Here is a 23,632-nt window from a genome sequence, read left to right on the forward strand (position 1 = left end):
TGCTAATGAATGCAGTAAAAAGGGAAACTGCATACTAGATTACTATAACCTTTTCGTTTAACCCTATGTGTGCTGAAAAATACAATTCAGCCTATATCAAGAAATTCCACACAGCAGCTTTTTATTTATTCCAGTAATATATATAATGACTGCTCATCAGACTCTAGGTCAGTGATGGTGAACCTTTTAGAGACCGAGTGCCCAAAAACTGCCCCCGTCCCCGCTCCACCCTGCCCAATGGGCCAACCACCACTTCCACAGCCCGCCACAGATCACCCAGGCAGCCCAGCAGTATCATGGTGGCCACTCCCTCCGCCCGTGCCCCGCATCATCTGCATGCAACGGGGCGCAAGGGTGGAGTCTTGTCCCCACTGCCCAGCTACCATGTCTTTGGCTGTGCTGCTTCGTGTGGGCTGTGCCCAGGGGTGACTCTCCTCCGGGAGGGCTGCTGTAAAGAGGGGGCTGTGGGAGGAGGCGGGGCTGGGGAGACGGTGTGTGTGCCCAAAGAGAGGGCTCTGAGTGCCACCTCTGGCACCCGTGCCATAGGTTCGCCACCACTGCTCTAGGTGGATTATAATACTGTGTTTCCCCAAAAATAAGACCCAGTCTTATATTTTTCCCCTCCAAAAGAGGCACTAGGTCTTATTTTCAAAGGATGTCTTACCTTAGGACCGCCGCAGTCAGGCCCCCCATGCCCAGACACCTGTCATGCTGCTGCTTGACTTCTTCAGCAGCCCTTTGCCGCCACTTGTGGCTGCTGCTCGCAGTAGGAGGCTGCATGATGCTTCATGCCTTTGCCGCTATTTGCAGCAAGAAGCCGCACAGTGCTTTGGGCCATTTCCACTGCTTGTGGCAGGAGGCCGCATGGTGCTTCATACCGTTTCCGCTACTCGTGGTAGGAGGCTGCACAGTGCTTCAGGCTGTTGCCACTGCTTGCAGCAGGAGACTGCGCAGTATTTTGGGCCGGTGGCTGCCACAAGCAGTGGAAATGGCCCGAAGCGCTGTGTGGCTTCCTATTTTAAGAGTAGGGCTTATATTAGGCCTATCCCCAAAAATCAAGCTAGGGCTTACTTTCAGGGTAGGTCTTACTTTTGGGGAAACACGGTATTATAACATTAAAACACAACATAACAAACAAAAAGTAGAAAAACATTAGTTGCTGTCCCCCAATTAAAAGTCTTCCTCTCTGTATAGAAAAGGTCTGTTTTCACCATTTATGAAGGGTAAAAGGAGAGCAAAGTTGATTGAAGGCACCAAGCTGTTGTGGACCAAGGGGGATGCCCCAACTCTCTTGATCTCATAAGGAGTGGGTTTTGGCCACCTTCTGTTTTGGCTATAGAATGGATATGTAATCCAGAAACAAGGACACAAGCCATAAGAGGCTTGATAAAAAATCACCATTAGTTTGAACCCTACCAGGAACCAACGCAGCCTCTGTCAAATAGGCATTATCCTGCTGAACCTATATACACACATTCTAACTAATGCACACCCTTGAATTCTATGCCAGCTATAGATTTTGGCTTATCTAGGGCAGCCTGACATAAACTAAAATACAATAGTCTGAGAGATGACAAGAGCATAGATCATTGTTGTTCGACATTACTTGATCCATGAAACAATGCAACTAGCAGACAAATTAGAGCAGGCCTAACACTCTTCTGGCCACAGTCTTCATTGTTCTTCTAGCACAGGGGTATCAAACTCTCAACATCATGTGACGTGTCGCGACGTATCACAATTTTTTTGCCAGTGCTGGCAATGGGGTAGGCGCAGTTTTGCTATGATGTATCCGGTCCTGGCAGAACCTCCAGGTTGTGCATCTGTTTCTTTGGAGGAAGTACAATCCTACCCAGAGCAATTTATGTAATGTTCATGGACACAACAGTGAATCTGCTTTGCTGAGATTGAATCTGTATGTTCTGTCCATATAGATATTCCACCAGCCATTGCCTCTAGCCACTGGGTAAAGACTTCTGCCATATCTCCTGTAGAAGAGTCTGGCCAAAGTCATGGAGGAGAAAAGCAAGGTTGGTTACATAAATATCATAAACATCTGCTTAGTTCTAAAAGGAGAGGAGGAATCACAAAGAAAATCAAACCTTGATTTTCTTTGTGGTAAGAGGGGGGAGAATAAATTCTTTGATGATTAGAAGATCCTGAGGCATCTTTCAAGATTCTGTTATTGTCCTTGCAAAAATAAAAGCAGTGTTCTAGTAATCTTTTTGCATTTTGTTTCCCGGCCTGTCTACCTGATAGGGCTGACACCTCCTGCTTGGCGTGATGAAAAAGAGTAAAACTGGTACTATCAGCATATTGATATCTAACTCAAATCAACAAATTACTTTCCCGAGCAGCTTCACATAAATGTTAAATAAGATGGAGTCTCTAGGGCCCCCATCACAGATCTGCCCAAGGGCTCTATCCATCTCTTAGGTTGTTGTTACAGGAAGAAAAAAAAAATCAGGAGCATTAAGTAAGTTGTCTAGAGTTACACACAATAAAAGTGGGATATAAATCTATCAGTCAATCAATAAGTCAACCCTCTCTTGCCCCAAAAGCACCAACTGGAATGGCACGCTTTTGAAGGACTGGAACAACTATAAAGCAATGTCTCTATAATCCCCAATTCTGTAACAACATATCTCTGCTCACAAGTAAGCTGCACTAGGTTCAATCAAGCTTATTTCCAAATAAGTATGTGCAAAATTGCATTTGCAGATAAAATAGCAGTTGGCTGCATTATCAAATCCTAAAGACAACCCACTGAATAAAATATGTCCTCTTCTTTTGTTGGCTATATAATTATCTTGTCTGAAGTTATTGTGTACTTACCTTCCTCCTCAAAGGAAACAGGACAAAGACAATTTAAAGATTTTTGAACATAGTATTTTAATCTGAGTCTTCAAATTTAAATGTACTTTATAAAAGACACCAAAAAGACATAAATTAAATGGGGGGACTGAAGTATTTAAGTTCTTCAAACTTTAGACCTATAGATGTGATTTGTATATAAGCATTTTTGGATATTAAGATGGTTACAGTTTCAGCTGGAAATCATTATGCTCTGATTATGTAAATTTACTTTCTATGTAATAATTTAGCTTTTAACTTTATCTTAGGCATTTAATTCTATAAATTAGTTTCCAATATTGTATATTTATGTATAAGATTCCAATATTTGGGAATATTCATCCTCCAGTCACCTTTTTTAAAAAATAGGCAATATATTTCCTATATTATAAAAATAAGTTTTAAGCTAGCAAAACCATAAGATAAATGTAACACTTTGGTATCAGAATGGAACTTCTAGTTTCTTATTACACTTCACAAGATAGAAGCCTGTGCTGACCAAGATTTAAAGTAGAATTAGGGTCTATTGCTTCTTCTGAGAAGGCCTCCAACCAATCATGAATGGGACTAAATCCATGTTGCATAAATGGGTCAACCTCTTCCTTCTTCCTGCTCATCACTTCTCTGTATCAGAGGTCTGAATGGAAATTGCAGGTGGGTTGTAAAATTGGGCTCAGGGTCAAAAACAATTAGATTCAATTATAAAAATATATCTGTCTTGGTTAAGAAAAATAGTCATATAATTTAAAATCATTTACATATATGCTTGTGCCAGCTATACTCCAAGTTACACTTCAGTTTGATAAGTTATACACAAAACAGGGAATTAATGAAGGTACACATGGAAATATTTCCATGCTTCTGCACTGAAGTAAGAAATAATTCTTTAAAAAAATAAGTCATAAAACCATAAATAAAAGAAGTTTGGTTTTCTTAATTTATAGAGAAATGAAAAATTCTATTAACATATAGTGCTACTTGTCACTTTATGACATACAAATGAATATCCAAGAATAAAATGAATCCTGGCTGCATTACTAAAAATCCGGCCAAGAATACTGTCACCAATCTTAACAATCCAAATCCTGAAAACCACCAGATTGTTAGGAAATGAGCCAGGGGGAAATAATGATTGCAAAATTGCCAAATTTGGCAGCTACATAGAACATAATAGCTTCACAACAACATGAACAAATGCTTTTGTTTCATTGTTTTATATTTAGGGAAATTGCCAGCTAATGCCAGCCCTGGGACAGTGTAGTGGGAAAACCATTTGTTTCAGAATAAAAAATACTTTCTATGAAAGTTCAAAGCATCCAACTTCACACCTCCTTTTCTTCAATAAAAAGGAGGGTCAGTTTTTAATATAATAAAATGGTTATTCAAATAAAGATTACATGTTACATTAAAATGACAAGTTACTGCTTGGAAGCCAATTTAATGGATCAACTCATTCTACATTTAAGAACGGAGAGAAGCTTAGTAAACTACCAGAAAACTCCTACTAGAATTAGACTTTCATTTGATGAGGGAGTAAATTTCATAAATAAATCCTTGTTTTGTTAACAAGTAATGTGTTCTTATTCGGTGGGAGGAGGGGCTAATACTGAGTTAAGGTAAATATTTTCCATGTTTCAAAGTCTGAGCAAAGAACACAGTTCAGAATACACAGGCAAGACCAAAGCTGGAAAGCTGTTCCTCTTTTTTCACTGTGATTATTTTACTATGCCAATATATCTTATTTATATTTACATACTCAATGTAAATTCCAAGAACACAGTATTTCCAATAAGGGCAGCAATGCAACAAGATTTAGTTACACCTAGTAAACTATTTTAAATACAATCCATCATCAGGGGCAGCCAATCTACCAAAGGCAAAAATGGATATATTAGCATATTATTGCTTCTTGACATAAATTTATGCATTAATAATTTTAAATTCAGGATGCAACTCATAAATATAAAAGCAATGGATGAATTAATGGGGTTCTTCCTAATTTTTCTAAGTGCCCCCAATGCTACTTTGCCACTGAATGCTGTGCACTTATTGCTGCTTCGCATTACAAACATGGACATACATAGCACTACTTCCAAGCCTAATTATTATCATGGTGTGAGGTGCGCTAGCCTTTTAACATACATAAGAAGCACAGCATGGTCATTTGGTACAATAATGTATGCATTTTCTTTCCCAATTCCCAAATATCACTAGGGAGAACTCTTCAAATTAAAAAAGCAAACGTATGCAGCAGATTATTATGTATAAGCCCCTTGGACATTCAAGTATTAGGCATTTAGAAGCCACCTCAAGTTTCTGCATGTGTACAGATTTCCATTATCTTTTAATATCCCCTAAAAGAAAACTGCTGCTTGGTGCAAGTATGCAGAACTGTCTCTATTGAATATCTTATTAAGTACTAAAGACGATGAACTAAAAGGTGTGCAAATTTAAATAGGACTCTGAATGTTTTAAAAAGGATATTAGGTATTTTATGGGCTGAAAACACTCTACACCCTCCTGTCTTATAAAAACATGTGGGTACCTGAAGCTCAGCGTGAGAAAAGGATGGGACACAAAGTGCACCTTCATGAGTACCTAGCTTGCTTCTGCTCTAGTAAACTGCAGATTACAATAATGCATTTTATGCACTATGCCTCTGAAACTATACAGTATGCAATTCTAAGGTTACCAACTGGGCCTTGGCATTATAGTTATATTATACCTATGCTTTCCCGACTGAATTATTTCCTAACTGTTGCAAATCAAAATGCTGGGTTTTGATCACTGAAGCCCTTCATAATGTATAATCAGTGTATCCGAGGAATCATTCATTCATTCATTCATTCATTCATTCATTCATTCATTCATTCATTCAATTTATTGGCCACCCATCTTACCATAGGGTAACTCTGGGCGGCTTAACATAAATAATTAAAATTAACATTAAAACCTAAAGACACATGGGGATGGCAGGAGCAGAGTGGGGGAGATGGGATCAACTGTTACTTGATCAACCACCTCCAGTATGCTGTTCCCCCACTAGGGCCCTAAGCCATTTACTTTTATCAATGTGCACAATATCTCTACAATGATGCCTCTACTATCTAAGCAGGTAAGTTACCAGCAGATTATGACACAATTTGTAACAACCCCTGATTCTGAACACTTGCCTAGAAAAATTTGTCTAGCATCTACTTTGCGGGCCTTTCAGCCGAAATAGAATGTTATTTTTATGTTTAATTTCAATCCTCCTAATTGTTTTATGGATGCTTTATGGATGTTATATGGCTTCTCAGCTTTCAGCTATCTTATTGTATTGGACTTTTAAATTTTTTATCCTACTTTGGACATTTTAAGGACAATTATTAAAATAGTTATAAATACATATTCAGGTAGTCCTTGACTTACAAGTCAACTTTAGTGACCAAAGTTACAATGGCACTGAAAAAAGTGACTTGTGTCCATTTTTTCAAACTTACAACCATTTCAGCATCCCCATGGTCACATGATCAAAATTCTGTGCTTGGCAACTGGTTCACATTTATGACGGTTGCAGAATCCTGGGGTCATGAGATCAGCTTTTATGACCTTCTGACAGGCAAAGTCAATGGAAATTCAGGTTCACTTAACAACCATGTTTTTAATGATTCACTTAACAACTATGGCAAGAAAGGTCATAAAATGGGGCAAATTCACTTAACAAATGTTTCATTTTACAACATAAATTTGGGGCTCAATTGTGGTCATAACTCAAGGACTACCTATACCAATGAAATATTTTCTACTTTCTCTGTCACTCCAAGAAAAAAACCAAAAACATGGGGGGGGGAGAACCAAAAAAAACACAAAAAAATCAGAGTATGGGAAGACCTTCCCTCCAACCAAAGTAGCCATTAGATGACCAGACATTAATACCCAGATACACAATATCTCATTTTTGAAAAGTATGGCTAGATGTTTGCAAAAGCTTACAAAATGTGGCCCAAGCAGAGCATATGCTTCAATTGTCTTCTTATGAATCCAATGAGTAAGTAATTTTTCTACCATCTGAATTCTCTCCCACTTTCCTTTAACCTAGCTAAAGGAAAAAGACAGAAAAAGTAGGAAATTAAAACACCATCACAAAACTTTGGATGGAAAATGACAAAACTCCTCCCAGGATACTGAAAAAAGAGGCAGAACAAATATCAGGGAAGACAAATTTTAGGGGAACAGAGAAACATTTGATGGAAAAATAAGAGCATAGAACAGGAAAAAATAAATGCATGTAGCAACGAATAATAGATTTGGATGATAGAAAGGCTTGGAAAATGAAACAAATATTGCAGTACAGAAAAGAATAGGGACATACAATATAAGAGGTTAAGGATATAAATGAAATATATCTAGAGTCAGGTCATTCAGCAACTGTGCCAAACAAATCTTTAAGATATCAGTTAGTTATAGAATGATCTATAAAATATTAACTAGATCCTGTGGAACTGAGCAAATCCTAATCTGTACTACAGCTATCCCCAATCTTTCCAGCTCTGTGAACTAGCAGCAGTGGTGGCAGGTGGGGAGGGACTGGTTTCACGTGCACAACCTAATCCTGCACCTACACAAATGGACCTTCAAATACTTGCCCACCGCTTGCACGGCTCAGTTCCCAATGGGCAGCAGACCGTGGACCAAGGGTTGAGGACCCCTGCTGTACTAGATGCTGTTATGATGCTTCTTAAGTAAGTCAAAACGTAAACATACATAATACTCCTTCCTCCTCCTATTTTTCCCACAAAAACAATCCTGTGAGATGGGTTGTTCCAATTTTCCATCATTATATATTTTCATATTTTAACTGAATTCATAGGAAACTATCAGGAAATAGGATCAATTTCACTTTCTAGTTCTACTTAAACATAGCAATAGTAATCCATAGACTTGCATTACTAAAGATGACCTAGAAACACATACATATTTTATCCCAGGATCTTCCCACTAGTTAGATTTCTACAAGTCTTCTATCACCAAAAAAAAAAAAAAAATCCTAAAAATATTTGACCCTACTTTAAAGATTGAACCATGTTCAGTTTTCAACACAAAAATTGTACTTTACATAGTTCTACACACTAGCTAAAGGATCTTTTGCATTGACTTCTTGAATACTTATTTCTCTTTTATATTTTAATATTTTTAAATAAAAACTAATTTGGAATCTTAAAAAATCTATTACAGCTATAATAACTATTTGATAGTTATAACTGATAGCCTCACCATTACAGATGTCTTGGATCACTAAGATCACCATGAGACTTTATATAGAGCTAAGAACTGCAGAGTTATGAATACTCACTGTGATCCTCTCTGTGATAGAACACATACCTGGGATATTCGCATTGATATTTCTGATGTGCCTGCTATATGAAGCCCACAATCCTATTCATAGCTCCCTAGTATCCAAGACTGCACTACTGAAATCTGAAAGCAAATGTGCAATTTTTAGTAGCCCAATTTTACCTTTTTTCACAATTTTCTTGTGCCTTAAAGTAAGTAATTTGCTTATAGGAGACTAAAAAAAAAAAATTCAGCCACACTTCTTCCAGTACATTGCAACATCACTGGATTGCTTCCCACAATTCTTTAGGTCAGGGGAGTCAAACTCGCAACATCATGTGACATGTCACGATGTATTGCAACATTTTTTCCATTGCCAGCAATGGGGTGGGCGCGGTTTTGGAATGACGCATCTGGCCCGCGGGCTGGCAGTTTGACACCCCTGCTTTAGGAGATTGAGGTATGGCCCTTAACACCTAAAACTTGCCCCACCCCTGCTTTACACACCCATTAAAGACCTGTCTCTTTACATGTCTCATATATGAATATTAGATGAACTCTGCATTCACTCCTTTTTCTTATGAATATGTATATATTAATATTTATACTTTAATTCTGTAGATTCTTTGCAATATTTCATAAAAAGTGGTACAGCAAATCAATAAATAGAATGTTGCTATAAGATAGCAGTAAAAGTAAAAGATACTCACCAAGCTACTAAATTATGCAAGATAGTTAAAAACAAATACAAATTGTTGTTTTTAGTTGCCCTACTATTCCACAAAACTGCAGCTTAAAAAAAGAAACTGCAAAATAATATAAAGCGGTTTAAATGCAAATTTTTAAGTATATATTTAAAAAGCAATAATAACACTATTATTACATGAAAAACCATTCAAAATGCCTAATTGGATAATATCATTATTAGAACCAACCAAGCTTTCACATGCTACAGATTTCTTTTACTTGGCAAAATATTTTAAAAAGGAGAAAATAAAGAACAAAAGAGTCTAGAAATTATGCTAAATTTTTCAGCCATGATCTCTGCATTCAAAAAGTCTCAAGGTGGGCTTACAGACTACTCTTAGCATTCAGAAACAAGCAAAAAAAAATATGTTCTCTCCTGCTCTGAAGACAAAAGCAATTTAACCCCTAATCTGCCTCTTACCATGGCAGGCCATGTCACATAGCAGAAATAAAGAAGCATTAAAATATTTACAAAACATAAACATAATTTTGGTGAACCAATAGATAAATACTGACTAAGCCAAATTAATTTTACCGCTAACATGAATGAAGATAATAACAAAGAGAGTGCAAAGGAAGGATCTTTTTTGTTGCTCTCCCTTCCTCCCACCAACACTTTAGGGGCTTTGTTCTTTGTATATTTTGGGGAGTTTAATGGACATAATGAATGACAAATCTTGAAGATCATTGAGACAACTCATTTTACCCCTAAAAACCCTGATGTCTATTTTTTGAGAGCAATTCTCAACATCTACAGAAAGCCTATTAAAACCCTCACTGTGCTAGAAGTTGTACACTCTAATCCAGAGATCCCCAATCTTTTGGGCACCAGGGACCGGTTCCGTGGAGAGAGGTTTTTCCGTGGACCGGAGGGTGCATGGTTTTGTGTGCTGCCTGCATCCCACGGATGGAGCTTTGTTTGTTTGTGTGGACCAGTTGCTGGGGACCCCTGCTCTAATCTAAATTATCACTCAGTCCAAAATAGCAATAGCAAAAGCACTTAGACATATACTGCTTCATAGTGGTTTACAGCCCTCTCTAAGCAGATTACAGAGTCAGCATATTGCTCCCAACAATCTGGGTCCTCATTTTACAGACCTCAGAAGGATGGAAGACTGAGTCAACCTTGAGCCAGTGAGAATCAAACTATTGGCACTCAGTAGAATTAGCCTGCAATATAGCATTCTAACCACTGCGCCACCACGGCTCACAAAAATTCACTCACAAAAAGTGTGAGTGAATTAATTTCCTAAAAATAAAGGAGGAACTACTGCATCATTCTGAATATTTACTTTATAAAAGGCCCTGAGTTACTTTCCTCATCCAGTGTACATAACATGATCCCAGTATAGTGCATCGGTTGGTAGCCTAGATGCTGTATGCTGTTGCAACTGCTTCTGGACATTCCAAAGTTAAGCATCACAAAAATAAACTGAAGAACTATTGACTTGGGGTTATATTCAAAGGCAATATAACTGCCTTTCATAAAGATCTAGTTAACTGCAAAAATATACTTTGTTATAAAAACATATTAGCGAATTGTTTGTTTTAGGGAATGCATGTACTACAAATCTGGAAAATCGATTAAATCATGTCCTAACATAATTAAACTGTTTATTTTCTTGTTGACAATTAAATCAAGATTTAAATCTTAGCCAATATCTTCCACACAAAAAAGAACAAGTTGTTAATTAACGGAACTTATTTGATAAATATTACAATCTGTTTCTGAATTATGTAATGATTTAGTTTCATATGATTTTAATTATATACATATCTTCAGGAAACAGAAACAGTAACATTCACTTTTATTTTGCTTTTATTGTTATATTTTTACTTCGAAAATTTCCATACAATAGCACTCTAGCACATACATTGTCTGCAGATATTCATGTTAGTAGAAATTTTTTCCACTGTTTCATGAGAATTACCTATTTTTTATTTCAATTGTAGTTCTTAGCAGACCATCAAATAGCCAGTGAATACAAAAGTAGCACACATTTTTTGGCTCTTAGCTATAATCTGGTACCTATTATCCTCCTTCTAATCAAAATGGAAAGAAAGGAGGATTTTACTTTGTAATAAATAATTGAATATATAACTGTGCTTATACTATTAATTCTTCATAATCTAGCTATACTATCTCAGATATCCTCATCAAATACTTCAACAAAATTAACAATAACATGAAATCCAAATTCTATAGAACTTATATGTAGATATGTAGGCATAAAATTATCATGTTAGTTGGTCAGATATATAGACTAACTGATTAATATTCATGAGAATGAGTACCAATTTTTTAAATCCATCTGAATGTAATAGTCCAGAGTCAATATTATAATAAAATAAATTTAAATAGAATATAATCAAGAACAATCCAGACATCTTTGTAAGATTTCAGTCACAATTTCTTTTCAAAAGTAGTTATTTCCAAATGATAAGTCAATGCTAAATTAGCAAATGTCATTATTTTTTGTCCCTAGATAATTAATTTGTTTCATAGAAAGCAAGTAAAAGGAAGAAATTGATCAATGAAAACTATATGATAATGTTTTTTTTTTACTAATCCATACTAGTTTTGTTGTTGCTGCTACTGCTATTGATAAAAAAAAACCAAGATGCAGAACTTTCACCACATGCGGCAAGCTTTAAATAAATATATTTTGGATTTAAAAAGAATAAAATGAAACTTTATAGAATAGCAGCTGCTTCCCCCCCTCCCCCAAGAGTCATAATTCATGGGGAATCTGCTTTCTTTCCTCTCAACTTTCATTCCTCTCCAGTAAATGCTGGGAAGGGGGGGGGGAGGGAGAGAAGAGGCAATTTTAATCTCTGATTCCAACTTCAATGTATAAATCATACCACTAATAAAATATATACTCTGCACTTATGTACAACATAATTTATCTGAGGAAACAAATGGAATAATTTTTTAAAACTTACCAAACGCTTGGAAAATTCTTTATTTTCTGAAAGGAATCCATATCCTGGATGAACCTTAAAAAAATAGAAGACAAAATTAAGTTTTCTAATGCCAGGCATGCAGAACCTTAAGTTGCACAATGTACATTCAGCTTTTACTTTATATTAGATGAATTTATTCTGCTGAATCATTTCTTTTGAAATTCATTGTGAAAAAATATCTTTCTATTTGAAATATTTGCACTAATTACATTTTAAAAAAACTCAATTCATCTACTATATCTAGCACTTTTAGGCCCTATATACATAGGTGTCACATTTAAAAAAATAAGCAACAAGTATATCAATTTACTTAAAATTACACAATAAAGCAGGTCACCCAACATTATATGATCTGTGTGACATCATTCCAGGTCACACATTTCTGATTTAATACTCTGCATTTAAGTGTGTACACTTAATTATATAGAGAAGACCAAACATGTTACTCTAGATACACCAAATATGGATCGACCTAGTTGAAAATCATAATCTTCAAAGAGATACAGAAATAGATATTTGACAAGTTTTCTATCTATTTTATTTTCACTTAATTAAACCATTCCCATAATTTGTTACATTTCCTTCAGCATAACATTTTCCACACCATTCAAGTCTGTAACATTCTCTACTTTACCAAGTTTATATAGTCTGTTTTTCTCTCCAAATCATTTTCCTAACTGTTGTGTCTCCCAAGTTCAGGGCTATACCATCAATATTAATGCAAAGTTTCACTTCAAAGAAAACAGAATATAAAATCAGTAGACTAAGATAAAATGTTAATATGCCCTACACCAAAATAATGAATATATTGTGCAAATTTCTATATTACAAACAACACTTCATATAATTACCAAATACAGCAAGGTGAAAAAATAATCAGTTTCATAATTTGAATCATACGTAAATGCACAACTAAGAAAATATATGCAGTGAACTAAAGATGAAAGCCTGAACTATTTTTATCTCTATTAAGTCTTCTTAACTAACAATGTAAACATCTGCAGTATCTGTTGGTTAATTAATGTTGTTTGCTATTTTTCCACCCCCTCCCCCTTTGCAAATGCACCATACTGAAACATTTATTTCAAAAGAAATGATAATGCTAATTGAGCCACTCCAGGGTAATTGCTGGTGTTGGCCGACTCCCATCCCTCGCATTTTATTTAAAGATGCTTTTGCATTCAGCAGTTCTGAAGACCACATTTGCATTCAATGATGCAATAACAGCCCTAAAACAGTGGTTTTAAATGATGCAATAACAGCCCTAAAACAGTGGTTTTAAAAAACAAGCATTCCTGTAAAATTTTGAATCTAGTCCTAATTCATCAGAAGAAACAGAATAGATGGAATTAGTATGAACACTGATCTATTCCAATACATTTCATCAGTAACACAATACATTTAAAAATAATATCTGGATGCACCACGTATTTCCATGCAAAGTGTTTTAACACATGCACATTCTCATATAAGCGAGATCATTAAAAAGTTTGAAAATAAGCCTATTGTAAAAATAAAATCACACACTATTGTAAGGAAGATCCAAAAAAGAAGCTATGGCACAGAAAGGGTTAGTGCTCTAAACTAATTGGGATTTTTTTCCCTAGCAAATTTGGAAATGAACTGAAGCTGCTCCCTGGTGTGAAAGCTGAATCCAGCAGCCACCTGCAGGATCAGCGACCGGCACTGCCAGATGCTACAAAGCCTTTGATTTCCAGTAGCAATTTCGGCCACATTTAACTCATGTGACATGAACTAAACTGAAATAGCATATTCAATCATTCTTCCCCTCACTTTTTTTTAATCTTTAAATACAAACTCTAGTGTCCTTGCTTTCTATATATGAAACAGCTGCAGAGGAGAGATTCATTCAGACTCACAGCTTGGGCCTGCGTTTTTTTAATGGCTTCCATGATAGCATCCATGTTGAGGTAGCTTTTACTAGTGGGAGCTGGGCCAACACAGACTGCTTCATCGGCCATTTTCACATGGACCTGAAAAGAAAAAATGACTACATTTTAATATACATCTGCCAGCCAATGTTTACTTCTATTTCCCTCAGCTATTAATGTTTAAAGAACAAAAACTGACATAAATCGCATATGAATACATTGTGTAGATTATATACATATACAAATCCCAGCACTCAAAATCAGACATACAAGAGAAGGATATAGATATAGATAATGAAGACAGGTACACACAATGCAAATAAGGAAATACAACAGTAAATTTCACTTTATACTGAAGCACAAGTCATATTTAGAGAAATAATACACAAATACAAATCTGAACATAGTAAGTACACTGATCATCTATATGTAAATTCAGAGTCTAAAACCACTTTGTTAAATATAACAGTCTAATATCTTACTACTTAACAACAAACATTCACGGCTGGTTCCAGCTAAGCAGACTCCCCAGGAAGTTGGTGATAATTAGAGTGAACTGAATGAAGGGATGCAGTGGTGTCCCTGCACAGCATCAGGTCAACTCCATGCCCAAATTAAAGCATATGATAAAGAGTTCAATATCACTACACATGAACCAGAAAATCTTGGGATTTTTTTTAAAGCAACCTTAGATTTCCAAATTAATTCTGATCTTTTTTCACGTAGACTATTGTCAACTATTGCAAATCTGAGCAATAAGCAATAGCTAAATAAAGTTTCAGAATCAATTTTGAAAAATGCATGTTCTAAAACAGTTCGTTTTGTATTTTAAAGACGCTTACTTGATCTTTTTTAAAAATGCTCAGAAAGCATCTGCCATTGTAATAAATAGAAATGGAAAAACTCTTCAATTACTTTATTAAATAAACAATATTTTAAAATATTAGATAATATTCAATGAAGCATTGCAACATAGTTATTTTCATTTTTTCATTTACACTCTATGACAGAGCTAAATGTAAGATAGCAATGGAAGTTAAAATTATATTTAGCAACAAATTATTTTGATGAATTTAATTAAATTTGTAATAAGCAACAACATCCAAATGTCAGACATCTAGAAGTATTATAGAAGCAAAAGAAAATTTAAGATTTGAACACTAAACCTAGTGCTTATTCTTATCAAAAGATATCTAAATAGTTACTTAACTTAAATATAATTTTGATGTTACAGTATTGCAATATTCAAGTTCCTTAGCAACTCAAATCAGTGATGGACAATGCTATCATTCAAATGTTAGGATACAGTATATTCTGCATAAGGTTTGTAAAATGCTATCCTTAACAAATAAGTAATTTTTCATTACAATGTGAGATATATATGAATCATATAAATAAGATTTTTTCTGATTTCTCTGAAATTAGTGTGTAGCTTTATTTCAAAAGAGCACTTAAAATTTTGTAAATTTTTCTCAGCTTAGTTAAAAACTGTAAATGATGCTTTAACTTCATAGTCAATATTTTTAAAAATGGGTATATTCTTAATTAGTAAAAAAATTAAGAAACTTCAGAAATGCAAATAACTTCAATATGCATTCCATTTTCCAATACAAAAGCTTAGGAGAATTTTCCCACTAATTTTTTTTTAAAAAATGGCCCACTGACAATGATACCATTCAAAAAGCAACATAAATGCTATAATGTGCAAAGCAGGTTGTCTACTGCAGTTCTTTGTACCATTTTTGACTGCTATGAAATGATTATTTTATTCTGAAATCAAAAGTGATCCTGTATACATCTCAATTCTGTTATATTTACTCCAACAAATAATCAACATATTTCAGAATCAATTACTTCCCTTCTATTTCACAAGTAAACCTCTATAGTTAGCCCTTGAGAGAGGGGGAGGAGGAAGAGGGGGAGGAGGAGGGTGAAGGGAAGGAGGAGAAGGAGGAGGGGAAGGGGGAGGGAGAGAAAACAAATATTTTGCTAAAATGTTTTTACAGTTTATTTATATTAGAATTAAAATTTTAAACTCTGTCTTTCTACACTGTGCTAGCTCAAAACAACACAGAATCATTGCTTCTTTTTTAAGCCAAAAAAAAAGAAAATATATATTTTATAATACAATAAAATTGCAGATAGCAGCCAATAAGGACAATAAATACATCAGTAAAGTTATGGGACCAGTAAACAAACAAAGTCAGGCAAATGGAAAAAAGATCTCCATTACTTTATTAAATAAACAATATTTTAAAATATTAGATAATATTCAACGAAGCACTTGCAACATATTTTCATTTTTTTAATTTATAGTCTGACAGAGATAAATGTAAGATAATAATGAAAGTTAAAATTATATTTAGCATCAAGTTGTTTTGATGAATTTAAATTTGTAATAAGCAACAACATCCAAATGTCAGACATCTGGAAGTATTAAAGAAGTAAAAGAAAATTTAAAGACTTGAACACTAAAATTAGTGTTTATTCTTATCCAAAGATATTTTAAAAGCTACTGAACTTAATATAGATTTTGATGTTACAGTTTGTCATGTCACAGTATTGCAATATTCAAGTTCCTTAGTATAAATAAACAAGACACACCAATCTGTGAAAGCCATTCCATCATCTAGTCACCATAGTCCCCCATCCTCCCACTATTTCCTTCCCCCCCCCACACCTATTGGGGCAACACAAAAGGCCCTGAAATTGACAACATTCAAAAAACACTCAAGCAAAGGAAAAATTTTGGGAAGAAGCAATACCAAAAAGACTCCAATTAATCAGGAAGAAAAAAAAGCCAAAGATAGCACCCTTAACAAACATATTCACAAAACTGGAACAAAATTAACATATGATTCCTTTAGCTTCAATGAGCCATGGTGACACAGTGGTTAAAATATAGTATTGCAGGCTAATTCTGCCAATTGCCAGCAGTTCGATCCTGACTGGCTCAAGATTGACTCAGCCTTCTATCCTTCGGAGACTGGTAAAATGAGGACCCAGATTGTTGGGGGCAATATGCTGACTCTGTAAACCACTCAGAGAGGGCTGTAAAACATTTTGAAGCTGTATATATGTCTAAGTCAGTGGTTCTCAACCTTTTTATAGCCGCGACCCCGGTCATAAGTCGAGGACTACCGGCCCGGGAGCGCTGAGGCATAGCCGGCAAGGGGCAGCGGCAGGCAGGCCTGGGCGCTCCTGGGCGGCCACGGCAGGCAGGGCGACCATCGGCTGGGCCACCAGCTGGTCCAGCCCAAGGCAGGTAAGGCACCCGCCGGGTCCCATGCGCGCCAGCAAACCTCCCTGCGCCCGCCGCTGCCCCGCTAGGCTTACCTTGGCCGCCGCCCGTTTGGGGCGGCGGCAGGCAGGCCCAGGTGCTCCAGGGCGGCCGCGGCGGCGCAGGGCGACCACCAGCTGGGCCACTAGCTGGCCCAGCCCAAGGCAGGTAAGGCACCTGCCGGGCCCCACGCGCGCCAGCAACCCTCCCTGCACCCACCGGCCTCCCACCTCCCACCCCGCCCCTCTTTTGCTTACTTTTTAGATGCTCAGCAGGGAGGGAAGCTCTGCAGACTGTTCCCCTTGCAGCACCGTTTGCAGACTGGGGCTTTTGGCGGGCTCAGCAGGGCAGAGACAGCCCTGGACAATTCCTATTGGCTTTTGAAAGCCAATAGAATTAGACTATGTTCAAGAGAGTCTATTCTATTGGCTTTCAAAAGCCAATAGAATAAGAGGGAGTAGCAGAGCTAAGGAAAAGGGGGAAAATGGTGGAAAAAATGGCGGATCGCGTTGTTTGGCGACCCCCGTGAAATGGTCGTTCGACCCCAAATGGGGTCGCAACCCACAGGTTGAGAACCGCTGGTCTAAGTGATATTGCTTTTGCTTTTAACTAGTCTTAAACCACAGCCTGTTAATATTTTCTTGAAGTTTATGTATTATTTCTAAGGGAAGTCCCAATGCAGAAATCCAATATGGAAGTAACAATTCTCAAATAGCTATGAATAAATCAGACAAAAATGAACTAATAGATGAACTGGGATATCAAATTAAGTTAGTTAGAAACACTCTTGACTACCATCCCCATCTGTAAATCCAAACTGATACTGTTGCTTCTAAATAATTACAACTCTGCCAAGGCCAAGTTGAATATGATTTACAAGTTGATCAGACACCTCAAATGATAATATTTATTTTTAGATGGATTAAATATCAGTTTGTTTAAGCTAAACTCCCTAATTCATGCTGTCTCTGCAGGAGCAGGTTATAGAAAGAAGCAATGGTGGAATTCAAATATGTGAACAATCGGTTCTCTGTGTGGATGCAGCTTCCGGAAGTCCATTCTGGGCCTGGACAACAAAAAATTAGCTACTGGTTCAGCCAAATGGTACAAACTGGCTGAATCCCACCACCAGAAAGAAGATAAAATGTTTCTATTTACAGCAACCTCCAATTTTAATCTCAGAAGTCAGCCCAGAAGTTAGATGAGGAAGAATGAAAATAGAGAAAGGTCATCCAGTGAACTTTATGATTGGACATTGGTTTAAATCTAGTTCTCTCCAATAATCAACATTCTAACCAGTAAAATACAGAGAATATTTTAAATCTGATAGAACTAACTAGCATTTCATATGGCAGAAAATCTTCAGAAAGACTATTGCAAACAGCAGAAATTAGATCATTAGATATATGTTAGGATGCCAATATAACTCTGGTTTTCTTATTCTTGGGTGTTTAGAATATACTGATAAGAAAAGCAAGAGAGGAGAATAAAGTTCTACACACACAAATATTTTATTTAAATAATTTTAGATAATAAGGTAAGAAAAGGAAGAAATGTATACAAAATACAGTACATAGTGAGAAAAAAAATTCCTTTCCTTGGAAATAGTTGAAAGCATGTCATTCAACAGCAAAACATTATTTACTTATCCAGAATATTTGTAAGTTGCCTTTGCAGATGTCCATAAAAGCTGACAAATACATAACCAATATGGAATGCAGGATGGAATTTTACTAATGCTGTATTTTTCAGTAAGAAAAATTCTTTTCAACACACTTTAGCATTATTCAGATAAGGCAATTTCTGTTTTAATTTATTTAATTTATTTTAATTCATTTAAGTTATTATCCTTAAGTATATACATAGATAAATACAATCCAAGAAGTCAACAAATGACATGGTAAACTGACTCATATATATAAACAACAATATATAAACAACAACAAAAATCTTTATGATTTAATTCATGGAAATTTCAAATCTCATGAAAAACTAAAATTATTAATTATAGAATCCTACATGAAAACCAGAAGAATAGCAGCAATGTTAACTGTTCTGGTAACTCAATTGAAGTTCTGATAAATCAAAATTTAAGTGTTATCTTAAAAAGTCAAATGTAGCTCCATTGTTCCCAACATTACTTCGATACAGAGTCTATACAGAAACCACTATATAATTTACAGATAATTTACAGATTCTCAAAGCAAAAATTGTATCAGAAGAAGACAATAACAAGTCATATCCATCCTGTAGCCAAGAATATTACAAGATGTGTTGTATTCAACTCAAAAATATTTTTAGTTTTTAAAGTAAATTCATTCATTATCTTCTGTAAGAGTTGAGTAAAATTTTAAGTATAAACTACTCCAAATTGGAAATTTGAAGTTGTGCAAATTCATCTATCATTTTGCAAACTGATTTCACTGTAAGCTTATCTATCTATCAATCTATACACACACAGAGTCCAAAAAGAAAACAACATCTGATCAGCTGCTTGGTTCACATAGCCAGAGCTACCTGCCTTTACTATTTTAAATAACTATTTTTACACTTTAATTAGTTAATTTTTTTCCATTTGGTAGACACTTCTTACATGAATCTAAATGCCTAATTTAAAAGAAATCCAGCACAAAGATCCGTCAGGAGAAATGAATGCTTGGGTCACCCACTGTTCCAGTTATGCAGAGTAGACTAACCCTTGGCATATTCAGGTCTTAAAGCAATGATTCCAACAACATTGCACCACACAACCAGCCTTCATTGCAACCTACTTTCACTTTTCATTCCTTTGTTCTTTTTCCAACATCAAAGGCATCAATTCTGTATGCATTATTCGATAAGCCTATATTGAATATCAGCTGAAATCTTTCATGATAGAAACCTGATCAACCTAGGTATCTTTATAGCTCACATCAACATTATAGAACAATGAAGGATTCCTTACCAAAAAGTAGATATATTTAATTTATTCAATGAGCATTCTATGCCACAGCAAGACAATCCACAATTAACTCATCCCATAAAATGAAGTTAAGGTTGCTTCTCATTCTTAAACACATCAAGGCACAGCAAAGTCTTGAATTAAAACTCAATTTAATACAATTTACCTTCAAATCCACTGACTCAGTTATTAATTACATAAAGACATGGCATTGCCAAGCCTTGGTCAGAATACAAATCTAAATAGATTGAGTCATGCAGTGTTCAATACCAGACAATAATGTTGAAATCAAATAGCACTAATAAAGGTCATAGTTCAGAAGAATAGTGGTGAGGATCTAAAAGTGCTTAATGTTTATATTAAGATTTAAAAAATAGTCTCAGTCTTGAGATGGTAATGTCAGAAAATTCCTATGGACAAGAGATTAATGCTATGACTTTTAGGACAGCCCTAAAAGTCAGAATTGTTTCTGTTTGGCACCCAAGGATTCCCTAAACAAACATACTCACACTTTCTGCTTTTGTTTTTTGTTTTTAATATAAAGCTCTACTAATGAAGCAAGCTGAAGCCCCCATATTTTCTAAATAGATATATTGGAATAGACTTTCTCCTTGAGGTGTACCTCACATTGCAATTAAAAGAAACTGAACAGACTACTTTCAGACTGAACAGACCTTGGGATACCTGGTTGCATATTGCAGGGACTGTAAACTCCCCTGAACTTTAAACATTTCATAAATGTTTTTCTATGTAATTATAAATTCCAGTTGCAATCCAACAGCTGCAAAGAAAAATCTGATTACTGCACAAATAGTGTACACATTCAGTATTTTCATGCAATGGTTTTTCAAATCTTTAATGATCATTCCTTCTTTAGAACATCACACTATGACATCATGAACAAACTGTTCTTGAAGGATATGACTAACAAGACCGCAAGTATTAATATGGGGAAGCTGCCCAACAATAATATCATGACAGCTTTACAGAATTATATCAATAAGAGGCATGTCTCCTGATCCCAAGAAGCTTATCACAATAATTTCAAAAGGGAAAGTTAATAAAAAATAGTGGAAAAACATTAACAAATGATGTAAGATATTAGAGTACCAGCACGGGAAACATATAACATCAGCCTGCACTCAGATTGAAATTAAAGCACATGCCATACAATTGTATTGTATACAATTTAAGGAAAACCTACAGAAAAAAAATACACACACAGTATGAGATTACCATGACACATTATATCCTTCAGAAACCCTGAGGTAGTTTATTCCCAGCCTTAATAAATAATATCGAGCTTTGCAGTTTTCCTCCCTTCGAAGTAAAAGGAGTTTCTAAAATTATATATCCATTAGGCCCTGGAGACTCCAACATCAGTAAAGTTAAATAGGAACTCCTGTCAATAAAAAGTAAATTAGGATCAAAAGATAAAACCATTCATATTACCAAGAAAAAGTAGTGTATTATGCTAGGGAAACCCTTTGTAATGGGTAAAAAGTATTAATTGCCTAAATTTGCCTGAATAGCTCTCCTACTCTTTGTTGTGTGCCTATAGAAAGAAGAGAGCAGAATGCTTTGTGTTATACAAGGAGACACACATACACACACTCCAGTTTGAGAGATTCCAAGACCACAGTTAAAAGAGATGAAAAGAAGTAGCTTTACTGGAAGGAATCTAACCCATCAATCTATAAGGGAGGATCTGACATTGCCTTGCTCCCTGGCAAGGCAAAACTACTATGGAGCTCTTGGAGAAGTCTCAAATACTTTTACAAATAATTTTATAGGTTAATCAAAGTGTATGTTACACAAAACCATGCCTCTTATTTATAATTACTAATTACAAGACATAAACACCCATCTAATATATGCAGACTCTGTAATGGCCATGCATTGTTTGTGTAAGGGATATAGATAATTTGCTTCCAATCACCCTGGAATTAGCCATTTCCCTCTCCTCATGATAGGATTTAGTTGATGTTTGTGTGAACTTTTATCCTAAAAGAGGTATGCTGGATCAGTAGCTAATTTTCACATAAACATTGTCTTGTAAGCACTTCCACAAATTGTTGTTGTTGTTGTTAATTGCGAAGTCGTGTCCGACCCATCGCGACCCCATGGACAACGTTCCTCCAGGTCTTCCTGTCCTCTACCATCTTCTGGAGTCCATTTAAGTTCACACCTACTGCTTCAGTGACTCCATCCAGCCATCTCCTTCTCTGTTGTCCCCTTCTTCTATTGCCTCAATCTTTCCCAGCATTAGGCCCTTCTCCAGTGAGTCCTTCCTTCTCATTAGGTGGCCAAAGTATTTGAGTTTCAACTTCAGGATCTGGCCTTCTAAAGAGCAGTCGGGGTTGATCTCTTCTAGGACTGACCGGTTTGAACGCCTTGCAGTCCAAGGGACTCGCAGGAGTCTTCTCCAGCACCATAGTTCAAAGGCCTCAAGTCTTTTGCGCTCAGCCTTTCTTATGGTCCAACTTTCACAGGCATACATTGCAACTGGGAAAACCATGGCCTGGACTATACGCACTTTTGTTGGCAGGGTGATGTCTCTGCTTTTTAGTATGCTGTCTAGATTTGCCATAGCTTTCCTCCCCAGGAGCAAGCGTCTTTTAATTTCTTGGCTGCAGTCCCCATCTGAGGTGATCTTTGAGCCCAGACAAATAAAATCTGTCACTACCTCCATTTCTTCCCCATCTATTTGCCAGGAATTGAGAGGGCCGGATGCCATGATTTTGGTTTTCTTAATGTTGAGTTTCAAGCCTACTTTTGCACTTAAAAGAATTCAGAGTTGTGGCAACATAGAGAGCTTAAACTGTTACACCAAAAACACAAGACAAGTCTATCAGGCTTTCCAATGAATGGAATCCCACAATTCCAGGGCATTTGCTATCATAAAGCTCACTAGTTCTTTTAAGGCAACAAAATAATGTTGGTGAACTTCTGCTTTCCTTTGACTTAGTTAGTATGGCCTATAACAAGGAATAAGAGAAGCTCTTCTTCAACTAGATTGTAATGACTATATGCTGCCCACCCTTATCTTAGGTATGCAGAGAATTAGAGGCCCAAAGACAACTTTTTAGACAAAAATAGGAAACTTTCTGCAGACATTTTTTCCTCTTAGTTCATTTCCACTGAAACGCAATTTCACAATTCTGTGAAAAATTGTGGCTTCATTTTAGACCATTTTCTGAAAACTATATTTCTAGCAATAATCTTTAATTTTGGCTTTCATTTATACATTTATTTACAGTCATCATCAAATAAAATTCTACAGATAAAAGCATAATAAAAGCCAAATAAATAACAACATAGACCTAACCATCAAATGGAATTCACCAATCTGATAGTTTTCAAAACTTAAGAATGATTCTATCTTGACACCTTTTCAAAACAATGCCAGGATTGACATCAATCTAACCTCCAACAGAAGACAGGTAAGGCTGACAACCAGCAAACATGCGCACAAGCCCCCACCAATCTCACTTTCTAGGGTGTAGAAAACTGCAAAGTTTCCATCCAGGATTAGTATGCTGGGTCAGTTCTACCAAAATAAAACAGTCCTATATGGTATTTCCTGATGCACAAAACTTAAGGATATTATTTCAGAAAGATGCATATTTTTCATCT

General features: G+C 35.9%; 1 protein-coding gene across 3 annotated transcripts in view; it reads right to left on the minus strand.

The window, feature by feature from the left end:
• PCCA (propionyl-CoA carboxylase subunit alpha) overlaps positions 1-23,632 on the minus strand; it is a 243,730-nt gene that overhangs the window by 191,217 nt on the left and 28,881 nt on the right. For all 3 annotated transcript variants that reach the window (XR_005556076.1, XM_039337756.1, XM_039337758.1), the window contains exons 5-6: positions 13,764-13,877; positions 11,863-11,916 (exon numbers count right to left, since the gene is read on the minus strand). Coding sequence is in view for 2 of the 3 variants with exons in the window: in XM_039337756.1 (XP_039193690.1) it covers positions 11,863-11,916; positions 13,764-13,877 (168 nt within the window). In the remaining variant the exon portion in view is untranslated. The remainder of the gene's footprint in view (positions 1-11,862; positions 11,917-13,763; positions 13,878-23,632) is intronic.

The sequence above is a fragment of the Crotalus tigris genome, unplaced genomic scaffold (genome assembly GCF_016545835.1).
Source record: "Crotalus tigris isolate CLP2741 ecotype Arizona unplaced genomic scaffold, ASM1654583v1 scf7180000017685.4511686, whole genome shotgun sequence".
Classification (NCBI taxonomy): domain Eukaryota; kingdom Metazoa; phylum Chordata; class Lepidosauria; order Squamata; family Viperidae; genus Crotalus; species Crotalus tigris.